The sequence below is a fragment of the Schistocerca gregaria genome, chromosome 1 (genome assembly GCF_023897955.1).
Source record: "Schistocerca gregaria isolate iqSchGreg1 chromosome 1, iqSchGreg1.2, whole genome shotgun sequence".
NCBI lineage: Eukaryota > Metazoa > Arthropoda > Insecta > Orthoptera > Acrididae > Schistocerca > Schistocerca gregaria.
The window spans coordinates 523,717,859-523,737,923 of record NC_064920.1 but is presented as its reverse complement, the minus strand read 5'-3'; the positions used below and the strand labels follow the sequence as shown (position 1 = coordinate 523,737,923).

The 20,065-nt window shown below is 43.6% G+C and overlaps 1 protein-coding gene across 1 annotated transcript in view; it reads right to left on the bottom strand.

Moving 5' to 3' along the window:
* Window positions 1–20,065, bottom strand: part of LOC126278793 (uncharacterized) — a 38,612-nt gene that overhangs the window by 8,446 nt on the left and 10,101 nt on the right. The window contains exons 3-5 of the mRNA XM_049979100.1: window positions 19,427–19,908; window positions 5,225–5,324; window positions 3,857–3,970 (exon numbers count right to left, since the gene is read on the bottom strand). Of these exons, the coding sequence (XP_049835057.1) occupies window positions 3,857–3,970; window positions 5,225–5,324; window positions 19,427–19,908 (696 nt within the window). The remainder of the gene's footprint in view (window positions 1–3,856; window positions 3,971–5,224; window positions 5,325–19,426; window positions 19,909–20,065) is intronic.

Here is a 20,065-nt window from a genome sequence, read left to right as displayed (position 1 = left end):
TGGAATACGCTGAACCATGACTGATATACAAAGTATTCGTTAATTGTGATTCTTCTGTTTTCCATCACCATACCGTCAACAATTTCCAAATTGTTGTCAGTCGTTGACGTCGGTGGCCTGCCCGATGTTTCCTCTTCACACAGATAACTTCTTTTCTGTTTGAAGCTCTCTGTCTATTTGCAGATCTTGCTTCACGAGAAACAGCTGACACCATGCTGCTCTTGCATTCGACGAATAACTCCCGTTAGGGTAACACCTTCCGCAGACAAAATCTTCCTCCTTGGTGCAGATCGACAATGGAGCTGCCATATTTCACGGTCTGCTACAATACAACGACTAACGAGGAAATAAGTATGACACGTTGTATAGAATTGTTACAGAAGACAGTAGTTCAACCATGGATACTACCAGTATTACTAAGCCCTACGGGGAGAAATTGCAGAAGTCCCTTTACTTGCTGACTTCCATTCGTACTTTCGAGACACTCCACTTGTGAAGAAGCAAGTGTGGCTTCTTCGCATTTGAACTAAGAACTTCGTGCCGTGAGCTGCTGCGAAACAGCCGAGTGCGTTACGCGGCTAGTATGGTACATTCAAATGGCACCTACAAAAAAAGAGTCCTTGACACAGAGCCTACTCTTTCTTCGAAGTGTGAAACTTTGCTATTACCCACAATTCCATAATAGGAACGTGCCCTGGATGCAAAACTTGTCCCTTATGGTTACTTTAGAGAGAGTACTATAAATTGCACATATTCCTTTGTAAAAATCTACCTAGATTTAATACCAGACAAGAACTAGGGTAGAAAGCCCACCCTCCAATGCAGCGTATAGCAACAATTATGACGATCTGCGCCGGTCTGAAGATGTGCAAAATTAACACTCTGTGCACAAGAATTTTTGTTGCAATACAAGGTTTTTAAAATTATTCTGCCATTTCTTGTAGTCTACAGTGGGTATTTATTTTTGATCTCGACGGGAATGTGACGTTACTGCAAAAATAGCTGTGACATTACGAGGAATAACCAAAGGAATGTTAAAACTGAGTTTATAGGATTTTGTAGTCGCCTGGTGGAATCTGAGTGTAATCAGAAGTAGCAGAGACAGTTCTTATTCGGCATAAATTGATTTGTGGACTTCGTAGCTGTGGCGTGATACAAGAGAAGGAGCTGGCAATTGCACGTTTTGATGCACATTTGTAAGAAACTGCTTACGCAGCTTAATGGTGGTGCGGTATCATACAGGTGAGACAGTCTGAACCACAAGGCGGGAAAGGAACTGACTCTGCTCCCTTGCACATACTAAGAAATACCCATAAACATTGACTATTCCTTAATATTTTACTCTGAACTGTATTCTTGCAGAAACTGTATAATACTATTTGCTATCTCTAGACACTTAAAGTAGTAAAGGAGTTTTGCTATTTAGGAAGTAAAATAACTGATGATGGTCGAAGTAGAGAGGATATAAAATGTAGACTGGCAATGGCAAGGAAAGCGTTTCTGAAGAAGAGAAATTTGTTAACATCGAATATAGATTTATGTATTAGGAAGTCGTTTCTGAAAGTATTTGTTTGGAGTGTAGCCATGTATGGAAGTGAAACATGGACGATAACTAGTTTGGACAAGAAGAGAATAGAAGCTTTCGAAATGTGGTGCTACAGAAGAATACTGAAGATAAGGTGGATAGATCACGTAACTAATGAGGAGGTATTGAATAGGATGGGGGAGAAGAGAAGTTTGTGGCACAACTTGACTAGAAGAAGGGATCGGTTGGTAGGACATGTTTTGAGGCATCAAGGGATCACAAATTTAGCATTGGAGGGCAGCGTGGAGGGTAAAAATCGTAGAGGGAGACCGAGAGATGAGTACACTAAACAGATTCAGAAGGATGTAGGTTGCAGTAGGTACTGGGAGATGAAGCAGCTTGCACAGGATAGAGTAGCATGGAGAGCTGCATCAGACCAGTCTCAGGACTGAAGACAACAACAACAACATCTCTAGATTCCGATCATAGTTTGTGGAAGTTTACCCTTGAGCGTACGGCACAAACTAGATAAATAGTAATGACCTCACAGGTATTCTCAGTTGGGAATTCCTCTGCTTCTTGGCTGAAAACAACCGGACTAAACTATGGACAGGATCTCAGTCATAAAGTATAAAAAGAAAGAAAGTAGTTGCAGCGAGAAACAGTGCTCATCGTTTTCCTTCGAATGCAGTATAGTGCAGAGTAATATTCAGAAGATTTTCTAGTAAGGGTGAGTCGTCCATTCTGATTTCGGCTAGTGGATCACTATATTGAAGCTGAATTCTTCTTCATAACAGAAAATCAACTATAATTCTAATTTTTACATTTATGCCGTTTTAGACTCTGATTCTATTTTTCTAGTTAAATTTGTTTCTCGAAAATAACGTGAATTTTCGTTTTTTATTGTGTGCCAACCATGCGGCAGGCAACTAGGGAAGAAATTTTTCATTTCCTAACACGCTCCTATTATCATAATGACGGGAATACTCTGAGGGAAGACAGTATGTTGAACGAGTGGCACTAGTAAGAACAATATACAAAGGGATCTTCGTAGTTATTTAATCTTATAATATAATGAACGTATTTCTGTAGTGACTTTCCTAATTCTCTGTAGTTATCATCCAACAAAATATTCCGTGACTTTCCACCGCAGCTTTTTTAAGAAATAATTCAGCAAAGAAGACAGAAGCAGCCAACAGGTAGGATGTTCGGGGCAGTTAACGTTCCTTGTCAGTAGTTTTAAAGTTATTACAAACATATTGTAAAATGAACATGCTCAGTGAAGGGCATTACGTAGATGAAAGACATTCGAGTAACGTAGATAACTAAATACGAGGAAAGTTTAAGAAGCAATGCAAAACATTTTTTTTTTCTGGAAGATGATTCGTTTTATACATGCTTCTAGTACACCTTTTTATTCCCCATTCTTATGGCTACAAAAAACCTATTTTTGATTACGACAGCTTTACGCCACCTTACTGGGAGGGCCTGTGGGTCCGCGTGGTACCACTGTACTGCTTGACGTCGGAGCGAACGTCTTGCTGCATCAACAACCGTCCCATCAGTCGTCTTTGTGCTACTTCCCACGGAGTGCATCCTTCATTGTGCCTGACCGATGGAAGTCGGAAGTTGCGAGATTCTGGATGTACGGTGGATGAGGGCGAGTATTCCAGTGAAGTTTGGTGAGCTCCTCTTGGGTGCGCAGAGCTGTGTGAGGCCTTGCGTTGTCATAGAGAATGAAGAGTTCGTTTGCATTTCTGTGATGAATATGCTGACGTCGTTTCATTACAAGAGTCGCAACGTGTGGGTCCGGCCGGCACGCGGGATATGGGACAGGTTTGCACGACATTGTTCCGATTATGACAGACACCTCGCCCTACAACCCACAGTGGTTCTTTCCGCAGCAAAGCCTCTGTAGACATTCTGCAAGGGGCTATAAATATGTAAGATGCTCTGACATTCCGGCAAAACAAACTCAATGATAGCTCCCTACTGGGAATGCACCTGCCTTACAGAACCTATAGTGACGCCTACGATAACTTATCCACCAATCAGAACTTCGTGAAAACTATAGGAGCTTAAGCGGAAATTTTCCACGATGTCCCAAAACAAGTTCGGTATTTTTGCAAGAGAAACAGACAGAGAAAAAAAATATGTTTCATTAAGAATTGAACGCCCCTCGTAACTGATAAACAACTTCAAACAACAAGAAAGTAAGTCACCGAACTCCCCCTACGTCCATACACTGTGCTCATCGTAGACGAGCTCAGACTCGTCCACTCAGTGACGGTAAATTGCATGATGTTACACTGTGCGTACTTAGTCACTTACCTGGTCGGTCATGATGTGCCCATAAATGCAATACATCCTAGTTTCATACAGGAGAGCAGGTATCGAGAAAAGTGCATTCAGCGCCTTTCCTATATTTCCATCTCTCTGCACCAGCTACATGAAGAAAAATATTAACAGTATGAGAACACACATTTCAGTAAAGACTGAAATGATTTACTATACTTTACCTTAGGAGAAAAAGTGTTATGCGACTTAAAGTAGATTCATTTCCACAGGAGAATCATGAGACTGCGTTATTTAATTACCTGAACGAAACATTTCTGCAACCAAGCAGCTTTCTGAAACACGATACAATTTGCCATAATGTGGAAGCAAAGGTGATCAGTAACACCACCAAACGTTGCCACGAAATGAGAAGCAATTTACTACTTTTTACGTAGTTTATGACAACAATTACTATATGAAGGTGTGCACATTGTTCCAAACTGTCATTAACTAGTAATTTCCGTTGTTCAATTTGTGTGCTGCAGTGTTTTATGTGATATTAGATACTTCAGGATTTTTCTTGGTTTCTGCAACCTAACTGTCTATTTACTGCCCCCACTTATTCTTTTCATCCTTTCTCTTTCTGTAATTTGTCGATATAGTCAGTATTCACATTTTAACGTTATGAAAAGCAACACTTTCATTTCTATTTTCGAGCAAATACGAATGTTAAACCATTTTCATCTATGCTCCTAGACATAGAACTGCAGATGCCGATATTCCTCAGCTGCAAATATCTTGTATCATTCCACTATCGATATGTGGATGGATATTCTCTCTGTTGTATTTGATTTATCAGAAGAAAAGACCAGTAGCAAATGCCACTGTATCCTCACATTTTGCTGCAGGTGTTGCGGTTCAGGCGAGTGCCGCATTTCAAGCAGACAACAACGAAGCCCCGTTTCAATAATTTCGAATCCATAATCAGCAAGCGTTACACTGTATATTTACATTAGCTACAGTCATAACTAGGTAACTGGATTATTGATGATTATGTCACACACTGGTACTGCAGTGTTTGCAAACCGCTAACTTGCGCAAGTTCTTCCAGACTAGACCCATACATCAATCTCTGCTTTGTTTTTGTCTTCACTTTCACCGCTGGTTTTATTTTTCGGTTTAGAGTTCCTTTGGTTGGATGTATCATGTAATGTTTGATTTCGGAGATATTTAGTGTAATGTCAATCCATTATGGCGTAAATAAATCGGTTGCAGGGGTGGGCAGAGCTAACCTTCCCCTCCTTCTCCCTTCAATTGCAGTCCAGTAACCACTTCAGTACGTCCTTTAAAAGGTGCTATGACAAGACAGAGGAAAAAGCTTCATATTGTTTTATGACTAACGTAACAAAAGAGTATACTTACCACAGCGGCGACAAATAAGCTGGAACATAGATTTGCCATGTTGAAGAATAAAAGACTGAAGATTGACACATTCATTCCTGACTGCAAGAGTGAGACAGATCTGTAACAAATATACCAACAGGTTCAGATGACAACCTTCTTAAATTAAAGTCATTCTCGCTTATTATACATTATGCGATATTTTTTATGTTATATCCTTAGTATATACAAATTATGAGGAAAACAATTCGATGTTCTGTTAATAATAACATATATTTCTCCACATCTCGCATACAGTTCTAATGCTTTCAGTGTACAAACTTTCCGCCTTGACACAATGCATCTTCCAACTAAACTAACTCATAATGGTATTACACTAAAGTACACTCCTGGAAACTGAAATAAGAACACCGTGAATTCATTGTCCCAGGAAGGGGAAACTTTATTGACACATTCCTGGGGTCAGATACATCATATGATCACACTGACAGAACCACAGGCACATAGACACAGGCAACAGAGCATGCACAATGTCGGCACTAGTACAGTGTATATCCACCTTTCGCAGCAATGCAGGCTGCTATTCTCCCATGGAGACGATCGTAGAGATACTGGATTTAGTCCTGTGGAACGGCTTGCCATGCCATTTCCACCTGGCGCCTCAGTTGGACCAGCGTTCGTGCTGGACGTGCAGACCGCGTGAGACGACGCTTCATCCAGTCCCAAACATGCTCAATGGGGGACAGATCCGGAGATATTGTTGGCCAGGGTAGTTGACTTACACCTTCTAGAGCACGTTGGGTGGCACGGGATACATGCGGACGTGCATTGTCCTGTTGGAACAGCAAGTTCCCTTGCCGGTCTAGGAATGGTAGAAGGATGGGTTCGATGACGGTTTGGATGTACCGTGTACTATTCAGTGTCCCCTCGACGATCACCAGAGGTGTACGGCCAGTCTAGGAGATCGCTCCCCACACCATGATGCCCGATGTTGGCCCTGTGTGCCTCAGTCGTATGCAGTCCTGATTGTGGCGCTCACCTGCACGGCGCCAAACACGCATACGACCATCATTGGCACCAAGACAGAAGCGACTCTCACCGCTGAAGACGACACGTCTCCATTCGTCCCTCCATTCACGCCTGTCACGACACCACTAGAGGCGGGCTGCACGATGTTGGGGCGTGAGCGGAAGACGGCCTAACGGTGTGCGGGACCGTAGCCCAGATTCATGGAGACGGTTGCGAATGGTCCTCGCCGATACCCCAGGAGCAACAGTGTCCCTAATTTGCTGGGAAGTGGCGGTGCGGTCCCCTACGGCACTGCGTAGGATCCTACGGTCCTGGCGTGCATCCGTCCGGTCCCAGGTCGACGGGCACGTGCACCTTCCGCCGACCACTGGCGACAACATCGATGTACTGTGGAGACCTCACGCCCCACGTGTTGAGCAATTCGGCGGTACGTCCACCCGGCCTCCCGCATGCCCACTATACACCCTCGCTCAAAGTCCGTCAACTGCACATCCGGTTCACGTCCACGCTGTCGCGGCATGCTACCAGTGTTAAAGACTGCGATGGAGCTCCGTATGCCACGGCAAACTGGCTGACACTGACGGTGACGGTGCACAAATGCTGCGCAGCTAGCGCCATTCGAGGGCCAACACTGCGGTTCCTGGTGTGTCCGCTGTGCCGTGCGTGTGATCATTGCTTGTACAGCCCTCTCGCAGTGTCTGGAGCAAGAATGGTGGGTCTGACACACCGGTGTCAATGTGTTCTTTTTTCCATTTCCAGGAGTGTATTTTACAATATTCCGGAGTATTAAGTTCCTACTCTCTAGCTTTCCACACAAATGTTTGTAGTACATTTTACACAAATAACCATTCCCTACATAATTTTAATTGGTGTCAGATTACTGTTTTCCTTTAATCAAATTTTCTATTTTAAATTGCGACGTTTCATCTGGCAAGGAAAGATACTAAACCATTAACACTTTTGTGAATTAAGTGGAGTACATACCATATGTTAAGAACAAGACACAACACAAATAATTAGGATTATAGAATTGTACATGATATTTGATAACTGAAGAGGACACAGACGAAGATGAAATGGGATATATGCTACTGCGAGAAGAATTTGACAAAGCACTGACAGGCCTAAGTCGAAACAAGCCCAGGAGCAGACGATGTTGAGAAAACTCTCCTATCTGGTGTGCAAGATATACAGGCTAAATACCCTCAGACTTCAAAAATAATGTAATAATTCCTTTTCCAAATAATTTGCTAATAGGTGTGAAAATTGTTCAAAATGTTCAAATGTGTGTGAAATCTTATGGGACTTAACCGCTAAGGTCATTAGTCCCTAAGGTTACACACTACTTAACCTAAATTATCCTAAGGACGAACACACACACCCATGCCCGATGGAGAAATCGAACCCCCGCCGGGACCAGCCATACAGTCCATGATTGCAGCGCCTCAGACCGCTCGGCTAATCCCGTGCGGCGGTGTGAAAATTACCAAACTATCAGTTTACTAACTCATTGTCGAAAAATACTAAGAATGCCGGGAAAGATCAGTTTGGATTCCAGATAATTGTAAGAACACACAAGGCAATACTGACACTGACACTCATCTTAGAAGATACGTTAATGATAGACAAACCTACGTTTATAGCGTCAGTAGACTCGGAGAAAGCTTTTGACAATGTTAACTGGAATACTGTATTTCGAATTCTGAATGTAGCAGGGGTAAAACACAGGGAGTGAATGTCTATTTACAACTTGCATAGAAACTAGGCGGTGATTATAAGAGTCGAAAGAAATGAAACGGAAGCAGTGGTCGAGGAGGGAGTGAGACCGGGTTGTGGTGCTTTACACAGAGCAAGTAGCAAAGGAAACAAAAGATAAATTTGGTGTAGGAATTAAAGTTCAGGGAGATGAACTGAAAATTTCGAGATTTTCTAGTTATATTTTAATTGAGTCAGAGATAGTAAAAGACTTGGGAGAGCACTTAATTGGAGTTGACAGCGCCTTGAAAGGAGCATGAACAAAAGCATGATAAGAATAATGGAATGTAGTTAAATTAAATCAGATGATGCTGAGGGGATTAGGCTACGAAACGAGACTCTGAAAGTAGTAGATGAGTTTTGCTATTGAAAATAACTGATGATGGCTGAAGCACACACGATATAAAATGTAAACTGGCAATTCCAAGAAAAGCGTTTCTGAAAAATACAAATTAGTTAACATAGAATGTAGATTTAAGAGCTAGGAACACTTTTCTGAAGGTATTCGTCTGCCCTAGACAGACGCAGCAACAGGGAAGTAACCGATTTTGCGAATTTTATGACTTCCTAACCAAGAATGAATTCTATAAATCATCTGTTTGCTTTAATAGTTTAGTTTCTTCAGTATCACGGTGATAATTTAACATGTCATAGCCACAATTCTCGCGTTTCCGTATGAGACGGCAACTAAACCGATTTTGTGACATATTACAAGTTTCTAACCAGGTTCGAGTTATTTAGTTTCACCTGAGTGCTTCGGTAGTTACGTTTTGAATCTCTGCGTCTTGGTCCAGTTTACTGTACACAATTCCTGCGTTTTTCTAAGTGTCTACAGTACGGATCCATAGCATGTGCCGATAGTCCGTTTGTCTGGGTAGTTTAGTTTTCCACGGTCTTTAGTATGAATAGAGACTGTGGATGTAATGTGCAGATGCGAGACAAGTTGGCGACACTTTGATCTCAGCTCCAGGTTTTGATGGCTTCTGTTACACAACTTAAGGCTGCAGTGGATGGGCACCACTGTTGTCGGCTGGCCGTGGGTGTCCAATGGATATCTTGCACATCTGAGTCCTCTGATCGGTCCTCACCAGTGGCCAGCCCAGTTACTGCTCGCACTCAGGTTGGCCCCTCATCTGTCTTCTAGTGGAAGGTGACCTGCGGCGCAGAAAGAGGCGAAAGACTTCCCAGGGGGCCCACCTTACGGCCTCCCCAGTTAGTCTGAGAAACAGGTTCCTGGTGCTGTCTGTGGCTGACACTGTCGCTGACATGGATGCCGTCGCCTGTCCTGTTTCAGTGGAAACCTGTTAGCCTGCAAGATCCTGACAATCACAGAGGGTAGGATTATTGATATTTGGGATCTCCAATGCTAGGTGCGTTATGGGGCACATTATGGACATGGATGCCAACTAGAGAAAGAAAGGGAATGTGCAGTTAGTATGCATACTGGGTGGACACATTACAGATGTGGAACGGGTCCTCCCAGATGGCATGACGAGCACAGAGTGCATTCAACTGCAGGTGGTGGCTGTTGTTGGTACCAATGAAGTGCATCACTTCATAAAAAGAGAGATTCTCTCTGGTTTCAAGTGGCTAACAGAAGTGATAAAGACTGCCAGTCTTGCTTGCGAGATGAAAGCATAGCTGACCATTTGCAGCTTCATGGGTAGAACCGATTGCGGGTTTCTGGTACAGAGCCAAGTGGATGGTCTGACTCAGAGGCTCAGCTGTTCTGCGACAGTGTTGTCTGCAGATTCCAGGACTTGCGCCATAGGGTGGTTGGGTTTCGGGTTCCGCAGAATAGGTCAGGAGTCCACTACCCGCACGAAGGAGCTACACCGGTAGCAGGGGCTGTGTGACGTAGACTGGGTTGTTTATTAGGTTAGAGAGAGTCGGGAAAGCACAAAAAGGGCTTCAGTGACAAAGGGTGAAGACTAAACACAGGAAGAACGTAGATACTGCAACCATCGGTAAACTGTCATAGCTGTGTTGGGAGAGTACCAGAGCTCCAACCACTCACAGACATCACTGATGCTCAAATCGTTATAGGCACTGAAAGCTCCAGCATTTAATTCACGAGCCCATGCGAACAGTAAACGGTTGTGAAAACACACTTGACCTCATAGTAACAAATAATCCTGGGTTAATAACGAGCATAAAACCGGATACAGAGATTAGTGAACACACGGTTATCGTAGCGAGACTGAATGTTGTAACCCCCAAATACCCATAAAAAACGAAATATATAAGTATTAAAAAAAGCACATAAAAAATTCGCTTGACGCCTTGTTGAGAGACAATATCCACTCCTTCCAAATTAACAATAAAAGTGTAGACCAAACGTGGCTAGACTTCTAAGAAATAGTACCGGCTGCAATTGAGAGATTTATAACAACTTAATTATAATTTAAGCTAAGGATGGAGCTGATCCTCCTTCGTACACAAAACGGGTCAGTACACTGTTGCAGAAAGAGCGAAGCAAACAAGCCAAATTTAAACACACAAAATCCCCAAGATTGGCGATCTTTTACAGAAGCTCAAAATTTAGCACCCGCTTCAATGGGAGATGCTTTTAATGGTTTCCACAAAGAAGCTATGTCTCGAAACCTGACAAAAATACAAAGAGATTCTGGTCCTATGTGAAGTACCCTAGTGTCAAGACACAATCAATGTCTTCTCTGGGCGGTAGCAATGGATATACTACACTCCAGGCCATTAAAATTGCTACACCAAGAAGAAATGCAGATCATAAACGGGTATCGTTTGGCAAATATATTATACTAGAACTGACATGTGATTACATTTTCACACAGTTTGGGTGCATAGATCCTGAGAAATCAGTACCCAGAACAACCACCTCTGGCCGTAATAACGGCCTTGATACGCATGGCCATTGCGTCAAACAGAGCTTGGATGACGTGTACAGGTACAGCTGCCCATGCAGCTTCAACACGATACCACAGTTCATCAAGAGCAGTGACTGACGTATTGTGACGAGCCAATTGCTCGGCCACCATTGACCAGACTTTTCAATTGGTGAGAGATCTGGAGAATGTGCTGGCCAGGGCAGCAGTCTAACATTTTCTGTATCCAGAAAGACCCGTACAGGACCTGCAACATGCGGTCGAGCATTATCCTGCTCAGATGTAGGGTTTCGCAGGGATCGAATGAAGGGTAGAGCCACGGGTCGTAACACATCTGAAATGTAACGTCCACTGTTCAAAGTGCCGTTATTGCGAACAAGAGGTGACCAAAATGTGTAACCGATGGCACCCCATCCTATCACGGCGCGTGATACGCCAGTATGGCGATGACGAATACATGCCTCCAATGTGCGTTCACCACCATGTCACCCAACAGGGATGCGACCATCATGATGCTGTAAACAGAACCCGGATTCATCCGAAAAAATGACGTTTTGCCGTTTGTGCACCCAGGTTCGTCGTCAAGTACACCATCGCAGGAGCTCCTGTCTGTGCTGCAGCGTCAAGGGTAACCGCAGCCATGGTCTCCGAGCTGATAGTCCATGCTGCTGCAAACGTCGTCGAACTGTTCGTTCAGATGGTTGTTTTCTTGCAAACGTCCCCATATTTTGACTCAGGGATCGAGACGTGGCTGCACGATCCATTACAGCCATGTGGTTAAGATGCCTGTCATCTCGACTGCTAGTGATACGAAGCCGTTGGGATCCAGCACGGCGTTCCGTATTACTCTCCTGAACCCATCGATTCCATATTCTGCTAACAGTCATTGGATCTCGACCAAAGTTAGCAGAAATGTCGCGACACGATAAACCGCAATTGCGATAGGCTACAATCTGACCTTTATCCAAGTCGGAAACGTGATGGTATGCATTTCTCCTCTTTACACGAGGCGTCACAACAACGTTTCACCAGGCAACGCCGGTAAACGGCTGTTTATGTATGAGACATCGGTTCGAAACTTTCCTCATGTCAGCACGTTGTAGGTGTCGCCACCGGCGCCAACCTTGTGTGATTGCTCTGAAAAGCACATCATTTGTATATCACAGCATCCTCTTCCTACCGGTTAAATATCGCGTCTGCAGCACGTCATCTTCGTGGTGTAGCAATTTTAATGGCCAGTAGTGTAGAAACGACAGTGCTGCCAAAGCAGAGTTACTAAACACAGCCTTCCGAAACGCTATTAAAAAAGTAGCATTAGTATCAAGAACAGCTGCCAATATGAGTAATGTAGAAGTAAACATCCTCGGAGAAGTGAAGCAACTTAACAGTTGTAGAATTTTGCAGTCGCGCGGTACCGGACTGAGCTCCTAGAACCGCTAGATCACCGTGGCCAGCCTCGGAGTTATTCACGGCACAAACGGCAAGACTGCCCCTCCCGACATGTTCAGTGTACTGCTTGTGCGAGGAAAGGACATGTGCAATCCGTATTTGTACAACGTAACATACATAAGAATTCGGCGTATTCAGAAAGTCTCGTCAAGATGCGCATGTCATTAATGCAGTATATTCCAAGTCTGCAACAAGCATTAGCCAAACTAGCAAGCTTGTAGTTTCTTCAGTGATACACCAGCCGAATAAACTTTTTGTTCATTTAATTATTTGTAGGAAACGTGTGAAATTTCATTTGGACACAGGTGCCCCTGTTACATTGCCCAATCGTCACACACATGAACTGTTGGACTCCCCATGCCTGTCTAAAACTAGAACGTAACTGACAAATTAAAATGGACAAGACATTCCCATTCTCAGAACATGTACTTTGCCTGCCATGTATCGCTCACATATGAGGACAGTGAGTATTACAGTGCTACAATCATGTGATTGTGAGAACATATTTGGTCTTGATTGTTTTGATGTGTTTGGGTTTAACATGCAGGACAATGTGTTGTCAGTGAGCACATTCCACGCAAAATACAGTGTACCCAGCTTGCTAAAGGAATTCCTGGAGTTCTTTTCTGAAACTTTAGGCAAGGCTAACAATTGTGTAGCACATATTACTCTAAAAGTCAATGCTCTTCCGAAATTATCCCTGCCCAGCACTGTTCCCATTTCATTACAGGACATGGTCGTTGCTGAACTTAAAGGACTGCAAGATAGCGGAGCTCTTGCGCCCGTATCAGCTAGTCAATGGGCAAGTCCACTGGTTTTGTTCCGCAAACCTTCAGGTCGTATTTGCCTCTGTGTTGACTTTAATTCTACACTCAACCCACAAACTGTAATTGATACTTATCCCTTGCCACACCCACAGGATGTCATGGACAAATTAGTCACTGGACGCTATTTTTCAAAATTTGATTTGCGCGATGTATACCTTCGAATAACGGTAGTTGAAGAATCTCAGCCGGTCGGTGTGGCCGAGCGATTCTACGCGCTACGGTGTGGAACCGCACAACCACTACATTCGCAGGTTGGAATCCTCCCTCGGGCATGGATGTGTGTGATGTCCTTAGGTTAGTTAGGTTTAAGTAGTTCTAAGTTCTAGGGAACTGATGACCTCAGAAGTTAAGTCCCATAGTGCTCAGAGGCATTTCTGAAGAATCGCAAAGAGCGTGTGTAGTAAATATTCATTTGGGCTCGTTTAAACATTTGCATTTGCTTTTTGGCAGTGCTCCCGCATCTGCCATTTTTAACAGTATTTGGAACAGGTGACTGCACAAGTGCCAAACTATTCAAACTATCTGGACGCTATTGTCATAGCAAGTCTTACACTTAAAGAACATACTGCAAATTTACGTGCTTTGTTTCTTGTGTTATCTGATATAGTACTGAAGCGTAGACTGGACATGTGTGATTTTTTTAAAACCTGAGTTACAGTATCTTGGTCATGTCATAAACCGTCAAGTTGGACAACCTCTTCAGTCACATTTGTTAGCCATACGAGACTTGCCAGTTCCCCGCAATATCACGGAACTGAATCAGTTTTAGGGAAAATGAACTATTATATTCGGCTCATACCGAATGCTACGCAAGTAGCGGTCCCATTGCGTCGCTTGCGTTGCAACAACGTCTTATTTGTTTGGACAGATGAGTGCCACATAGCTTTTCAAAAAGATTAAAGATGCATTGCTCACTGGCCGATGCTTAGTTCACTCTGATCCTGGCAAACCAGTGGTATTGCAGGTTGACGCTTCCTCTTACGGAATCCATGCAGGCCTTTCACACAGAATTGGTGATAAAGGCAGGCCTATCACCTTCGCATCAAGAGACAGGTCAGTGTAACTATTCACAAACTGAGGAAGTGGCTTTGGCTATTGTGTATGCTGTCACCAAAGTCCACCACTATTTGTATGGCAGAAAATTGTACTTAGTGACAGCTGCCAAAAAATTGCAAACATGTTCGTTGATGCTGTCTCAATGCCAGTACGAGATAGTGCGTCGTCTGACGGCTCATTATGGTAATTGAGATGCACTTTCATGGTTTCCGATTGGTTCTGAGCACTATGGGACTTAACTTCTAAGGTAATAAGTCCCCTAGAACTTAGAATTACTTACATCTAACTAACCTAAGGACATAATACACATCCATGCCCGAGCCAGGATTCGAAGTAGCGACTGTAGCGGTAGCGCAGTTCCAGACTGCAGCGCCTAGAACCGCTCAGCCACCCCGGCCGGCTATCTTCCGATTGGTCCGGATACGCTTTGACACTTCTGCTGCATCTTTATGTCACATCGATGCTCAGGTTTCTGAATAGCTTCAGTCATTTCTGCTGAACTATAAGCAGATTGCACAGGCCACGGAAGCTGATTCAGATTTCAACATTTTGCTCAAGTACATTCGCACATCTTGGTCTTGTTCTAGAATAAATAACTCTTTATTGCGCCGATATTTTGCACATCGGCATAGTCTCACTGTACAGTAAGGTGTGATTCTTATTTAATATGACTATGGACGTGTGTTGTTCCCTAAAGCTTTGTAGAAAGAAGTGTTGCAATTACTTCACCAAGGACACTGGGGGATTGTTCATACAAAACAGTTACGGCGTCGACACTATACTTGGCAGGGTATGGACGTCAAAATAGAAGAGATGAAGTCAAAGTGTCACTCATGTGTGAAAAATCAGTCTGCTCCACCACAAAAATTCTCTGCTTGGCCTAAGTTGCAATCCAGCACTCGCTGATTGATCGCCTAGAAGTTTTACCTGAAGTAATATTTTCAGACAACGGCCCTCAGTGCACGTCAAATGAATTTCAAACATTTTGTGAATGGAGTGGCATACAGTATCTAACTAGTGCACCGTTCCATTCTCAGTCAAACGGCGAAGCAGAACGTTTTGTAAGGACATTCAAGCAGCAGATGGCCAAACTTCGCTCCACACACACTAGGGATCAAGTATTGCAACTGTTTCTCCCCTCATATCGTTCGCACCCACGAGATGGACCGTGGCTTCACGGTCGCCGCCATCGAACACTCCTGCACATGCTCCAACATCCTCAGCATCAGGCACCCAAGGAAGGCGCAAGGAACGCCACATGATATTGTCTGTTACAGGGTTTTTAGCAGCAGCAGACGGTAGGCGTGAGGCGAGATCGTTTGTCGAATTAGCGCTTGCGTGTATCTTATTTCAGGTCCAGACGGCTTGCAGCGCCGCCATCAAAATCAACTACGCACCTCTCATGAGAATGATGATCTTGCAGTGTCTCTTCCGCCAGATTCACGGGTCCAGAGGACAGCGAGGCCGCAGCAGCTGCCAGAGGGTGTCCTCACAACACCTCGGGATGGCCCCATGAAGACGGAGCCATAGCCTCCTCTGCCTCCTCTCGTCCTACCGATGGAGATGGACCCGCCCACACCACAGCAGTCACCACCTTCTTCATCTGTTTCATGGCATCAGGAGGCGGAAGCGTACCGTTCTGGTAGTTTTCCGAGTTACGTTTCTGCCAGAGCGCAAGCCGGATGGTGGGATAAGGCCAGAAGCTTGATGTCCCTGCAGCCGTGTCTTCTGGCGGAAGCCTGCCCCCCAACAACATCTGTTAACCCATGGTCTAGGGGTAATGGCTTAGAGCCTTTTATTAGCAATCAAAGCACCATCAGCCCCGTTTCGAAACCCTGCCACCACATAAATTTAGAAAACGGTTTGCCGAGTGAGTCCTAGGCGAGCGTTGTCATGGAGAATGTATACCCCGTTGCTCAACATTCCTCTTCCCCGGTTCTGAATTGCCCGTTTGAAGTTTTTCAGAGTCTCGGAGTGCTCGTCAGCGTTAACTGTTGTCCCAGCGACTCAGTTCCGACGACGAGGTGAAAGAAGAGGTTCATAACTTTCTGAGCGGCATGTCGGCGATCTGGTATGACATGGGCAAACAAAAAGGACCACAGCGTCTACAAAAATGAGTCGACAGAAATGTTGGTTATGTCTAATAAGAGCTAAATGTTCAAGCTGTAATCTTATGTAAACCATTGTAGAAATAAACAGGTCTATGTACTTATAAAAAATAGGAGACCTTACTTTTGGGATTACCCTCGTATTTCAGATCAACGACCACAAGATAAGCTCAACAATAGGAACTGTGGACATGAGACACTACTCTACTGACGGACCTTTACAACTAAATATTAAAATGTACGAGTATTTAGATCTCAAGTTCCGTCATCCATCTTACATTAAAGCTGCCGATGGTAAGAGACGGGGAATTCCTAGACCATCAGGTGGTTCTTATTGCCCCCTGGTGTTCTTTCACCATCAAACAATAAAACACAATCTACGCACTCCCCCAGTCGTTACGACCCGTCCTTACCACTTGAAATGCACGCAAATATCTGACAGAACTAAACTGCCTGTGGAACCAGGCCTTGCAAGGTAAGGATATCCCAGATGAAGTCACGATTAGGCATCACGATAACAGCCGTCGTAGATGCCCTAAAATATTTCCATGAGGGAGGAGTAGCTTCTACTCTAGAACACATGAACAACTGTTAACTGTACTAAATCATTTTATTACTGAATCGCCATACACATTGGGTTCAATGATGTAGTTCATGAAATTCGAAAACCTCCTTAATTAGCAAGATCCTGACAATAAATTCACAAACCAAAAGAAATTAATCATGATAAACATGAACACATAAAAGCCTTTCAAAAGCATTCCTACATGAGAAAAGAACCCCTAGCTTAACTTACAATACAATAATCACAAAACAATTGTTAACATCAAGTATAGATTTAAGTGTCAGGTAGGCTTTTATGAACGTATTTGTATGGAATGTAGCCACGTATGAAAGTGAAACATGAACGACCAATAGTTTACACTAAAAGACAATAGAAGCTTGCGAAATGTGGTGCTACAGAAGAATGCTGAAGAGATTAGATAGGTAGATCATGTAACTAACGAGGAGGTACTGAAAAGAATTGGGATAAGAGAAATTTGTGGCACAGCTTGACTATAAGAAGGGATCGGTTGGTAGGACACGTTGTGAGGCATCAAAGGATCACCAAATTTGTACTGGAGGGAAGCGTGGAGGGTAAATATCGTAGAGGGAGACCAAGAGATGGATACGCTAACCTAACCAGATTCAGAAGAATGTAGGTTCCAGTAGTTACTGAGAGATGAAGAAGCTTCCACAGGCTAGAGTAGCACGGAGAGCTGCATCAAACCAGTCTCTGGAGTGAAGACCACAACAAATTATATATATATATATATATATATATATATATATATATATATATATATATATATTACCGCTGGACATATTTCGTAAACCACATCAAATACTGACGAATCGAACGTGAGAAGAGGGACTAGTGTAATTGGTTAATACAAACCATAAAAAAATGCACGGAAGTAAGTTTTTTAACACAAACCTACGTTTTTTTTAAAGCGGAACCCCGTTAGTTTTGTTAGCACATCTGAACATATAAACAAATACATAATCAGTGCCGGTCGCGGTGGTCTCGCGGTTCTAGGCGCTCAGTCACGAACCGTGCGACTGCTACGGTCGCAGGTTCGAATCCTGCCTCGGGCATGGATGTTTGTGATGTCCTTAGGTTAGTTAGGTTTAAGTAGTTCTAAGTTCTAGGGGACTGATGACCACAGCAGTTGAGTGCCATAGTGCTCAGAGCCATATGAACCATTTGAACATAATCAGTGCCGTTTGTTGCATTGTAAAATGTTAATTACATCCGGAGATATTGTAACCTAAATTTGACGCTCGAGTACCAGTCCGCTGTTCGATCGTATGTATCGGAGAGTACCGAATTACGTAGAGAACCAAAGGGAACGGTGATAGACCTTAGGTACAGAAGAGACTGGAACAACACATTACGTCCACATGCTAACACCTTATTATTGGTCTTTTTCACAGACGCACATGTACATTACCATGAGGGGTGAGGTACACGTTCGACGGGCGTTTCATAGGACGTGGAGGACGCATAAATTGGCCAGCCCGTTCTCCTGATCTTATACCTCTGGATTTCTTTCTGTGGGGTACGTTAAAGGAGAATGTGTACCGTGATGAGTCTACAACCTCAGAGGATATGAAACAACGTATTGTGGCAGCCAGCTGTGACATTACACCAGATGTACTCCGGCGTGTACGACATTCGTGACGCCAGAGATTGCAACTGTGTGCAGGAAATGATGGCCATTACAATGAACATCGATTGGCCTGACATATCGGGAGACACTCTATTCTACTGCGTAATTGAAAACGGAAACCACGTGTGTACGTGTACCTCACCCCTCATAGTAATGTACATGTGCGTCAGTGAAAAAGACTAATAAAAAGGTGTTAGCATGTGGACGTAATTTGCTGTTCCAGTCTCTTCTGTACCTAAGGTCTATCAACGTTCCCTTTGGATCCCTACGTAATTCGGTGCTCTTCGATACACACGATCGAACAGCGGAGGAGTGGTACTCAAGCGTCAACTTTAGGTTACAATATCTCCGGATGTAATTAACATTTTAAAATGCAAAAAACGGCACTGATTACGTATTTGTTTATATTTTCAGATGTGCTAACAAACCTAACAGGGTTCCATTTAAAAAAACGGAGGTTTGTGTTAAAAAACATACTTCCGTGCATTTTTTTATGGTTTGTATTAACCAATTACACTAGCCCCTCTCCTCACGTTCGGTCTGTGTAATCGATTCGTCAGTATTTGATGTGGTTTACGAAATATATCCAGCGGTAACGTTAGGTGACTCATCATATATATATATATATATATATATATATATATATATATATATATATATATATATATATATATCCGTCCCTACGTATTTTCTTCTGTGTTTTGTTTGTTTTTTGGCGAGAAGTTCTCTACAATCGGTTTTACTGTATCTATAATTGTCGTGGAGGCGGACGTCCTCTCTGTGTCAAATAGTTTGGAATGTTACTAAACAGTCTCAGAGATATATTATGCATACTAAAAACGAATTTAATTATTTTGATACAATAATATCGAGAATAAGACGAAGTTAAGTGGATTCTGTTGTGTACAATCTACGCAATACTGACCTTAAAATGGCCTGGTGGTGAAGCACGTTCTTCACTAGTTGTTGATGAATCCACTCGTGTTCAACATTCTCTGTCATTGTCTGCTGACCAAGGGGCTGGTCAATGTTACATATCGCCGATCGTCCGCCATCACTTTGATTTCTAGAAACATATTCCTGTCTCCTGGTGCTCGTTAAACGCATATTAAAGTGTCGCATGGCAGAAATGTTATCGTTCAGAACCTCCAACTCGGCTGCAACCATTAGCATCATATGAATGAAGAAGATGTCCGTGCAGACGCTGGACTCGGCTGCGACCAGAGCACAGAAGGAATGGGTAACATACAGGAGCTCGTACGTTGGCGACGCATAGGCGTCGACTGGGAGCCATACGGGAACCGGGAGCTGCCGAGGAACCTCCTGGTGGTCCTGGTCGGCCCTCATTACGCTGCGGGACAGCAGCGGGCAGAGGACCCAGCCGATCACCGCCGGCACCGCCACCATCTGCACAAACAGAGCAACCACTTCTACGCCTTTCTGTGCCGGATTGCACGAGAAACACGTGTACATAAGGGTTGTCAGAAATTACGAAACCTTTGAACCATTTACTAGTTCGCAAACGTACGCGCCTGCCATTATTACAACTTGCGTCCATCTCAAT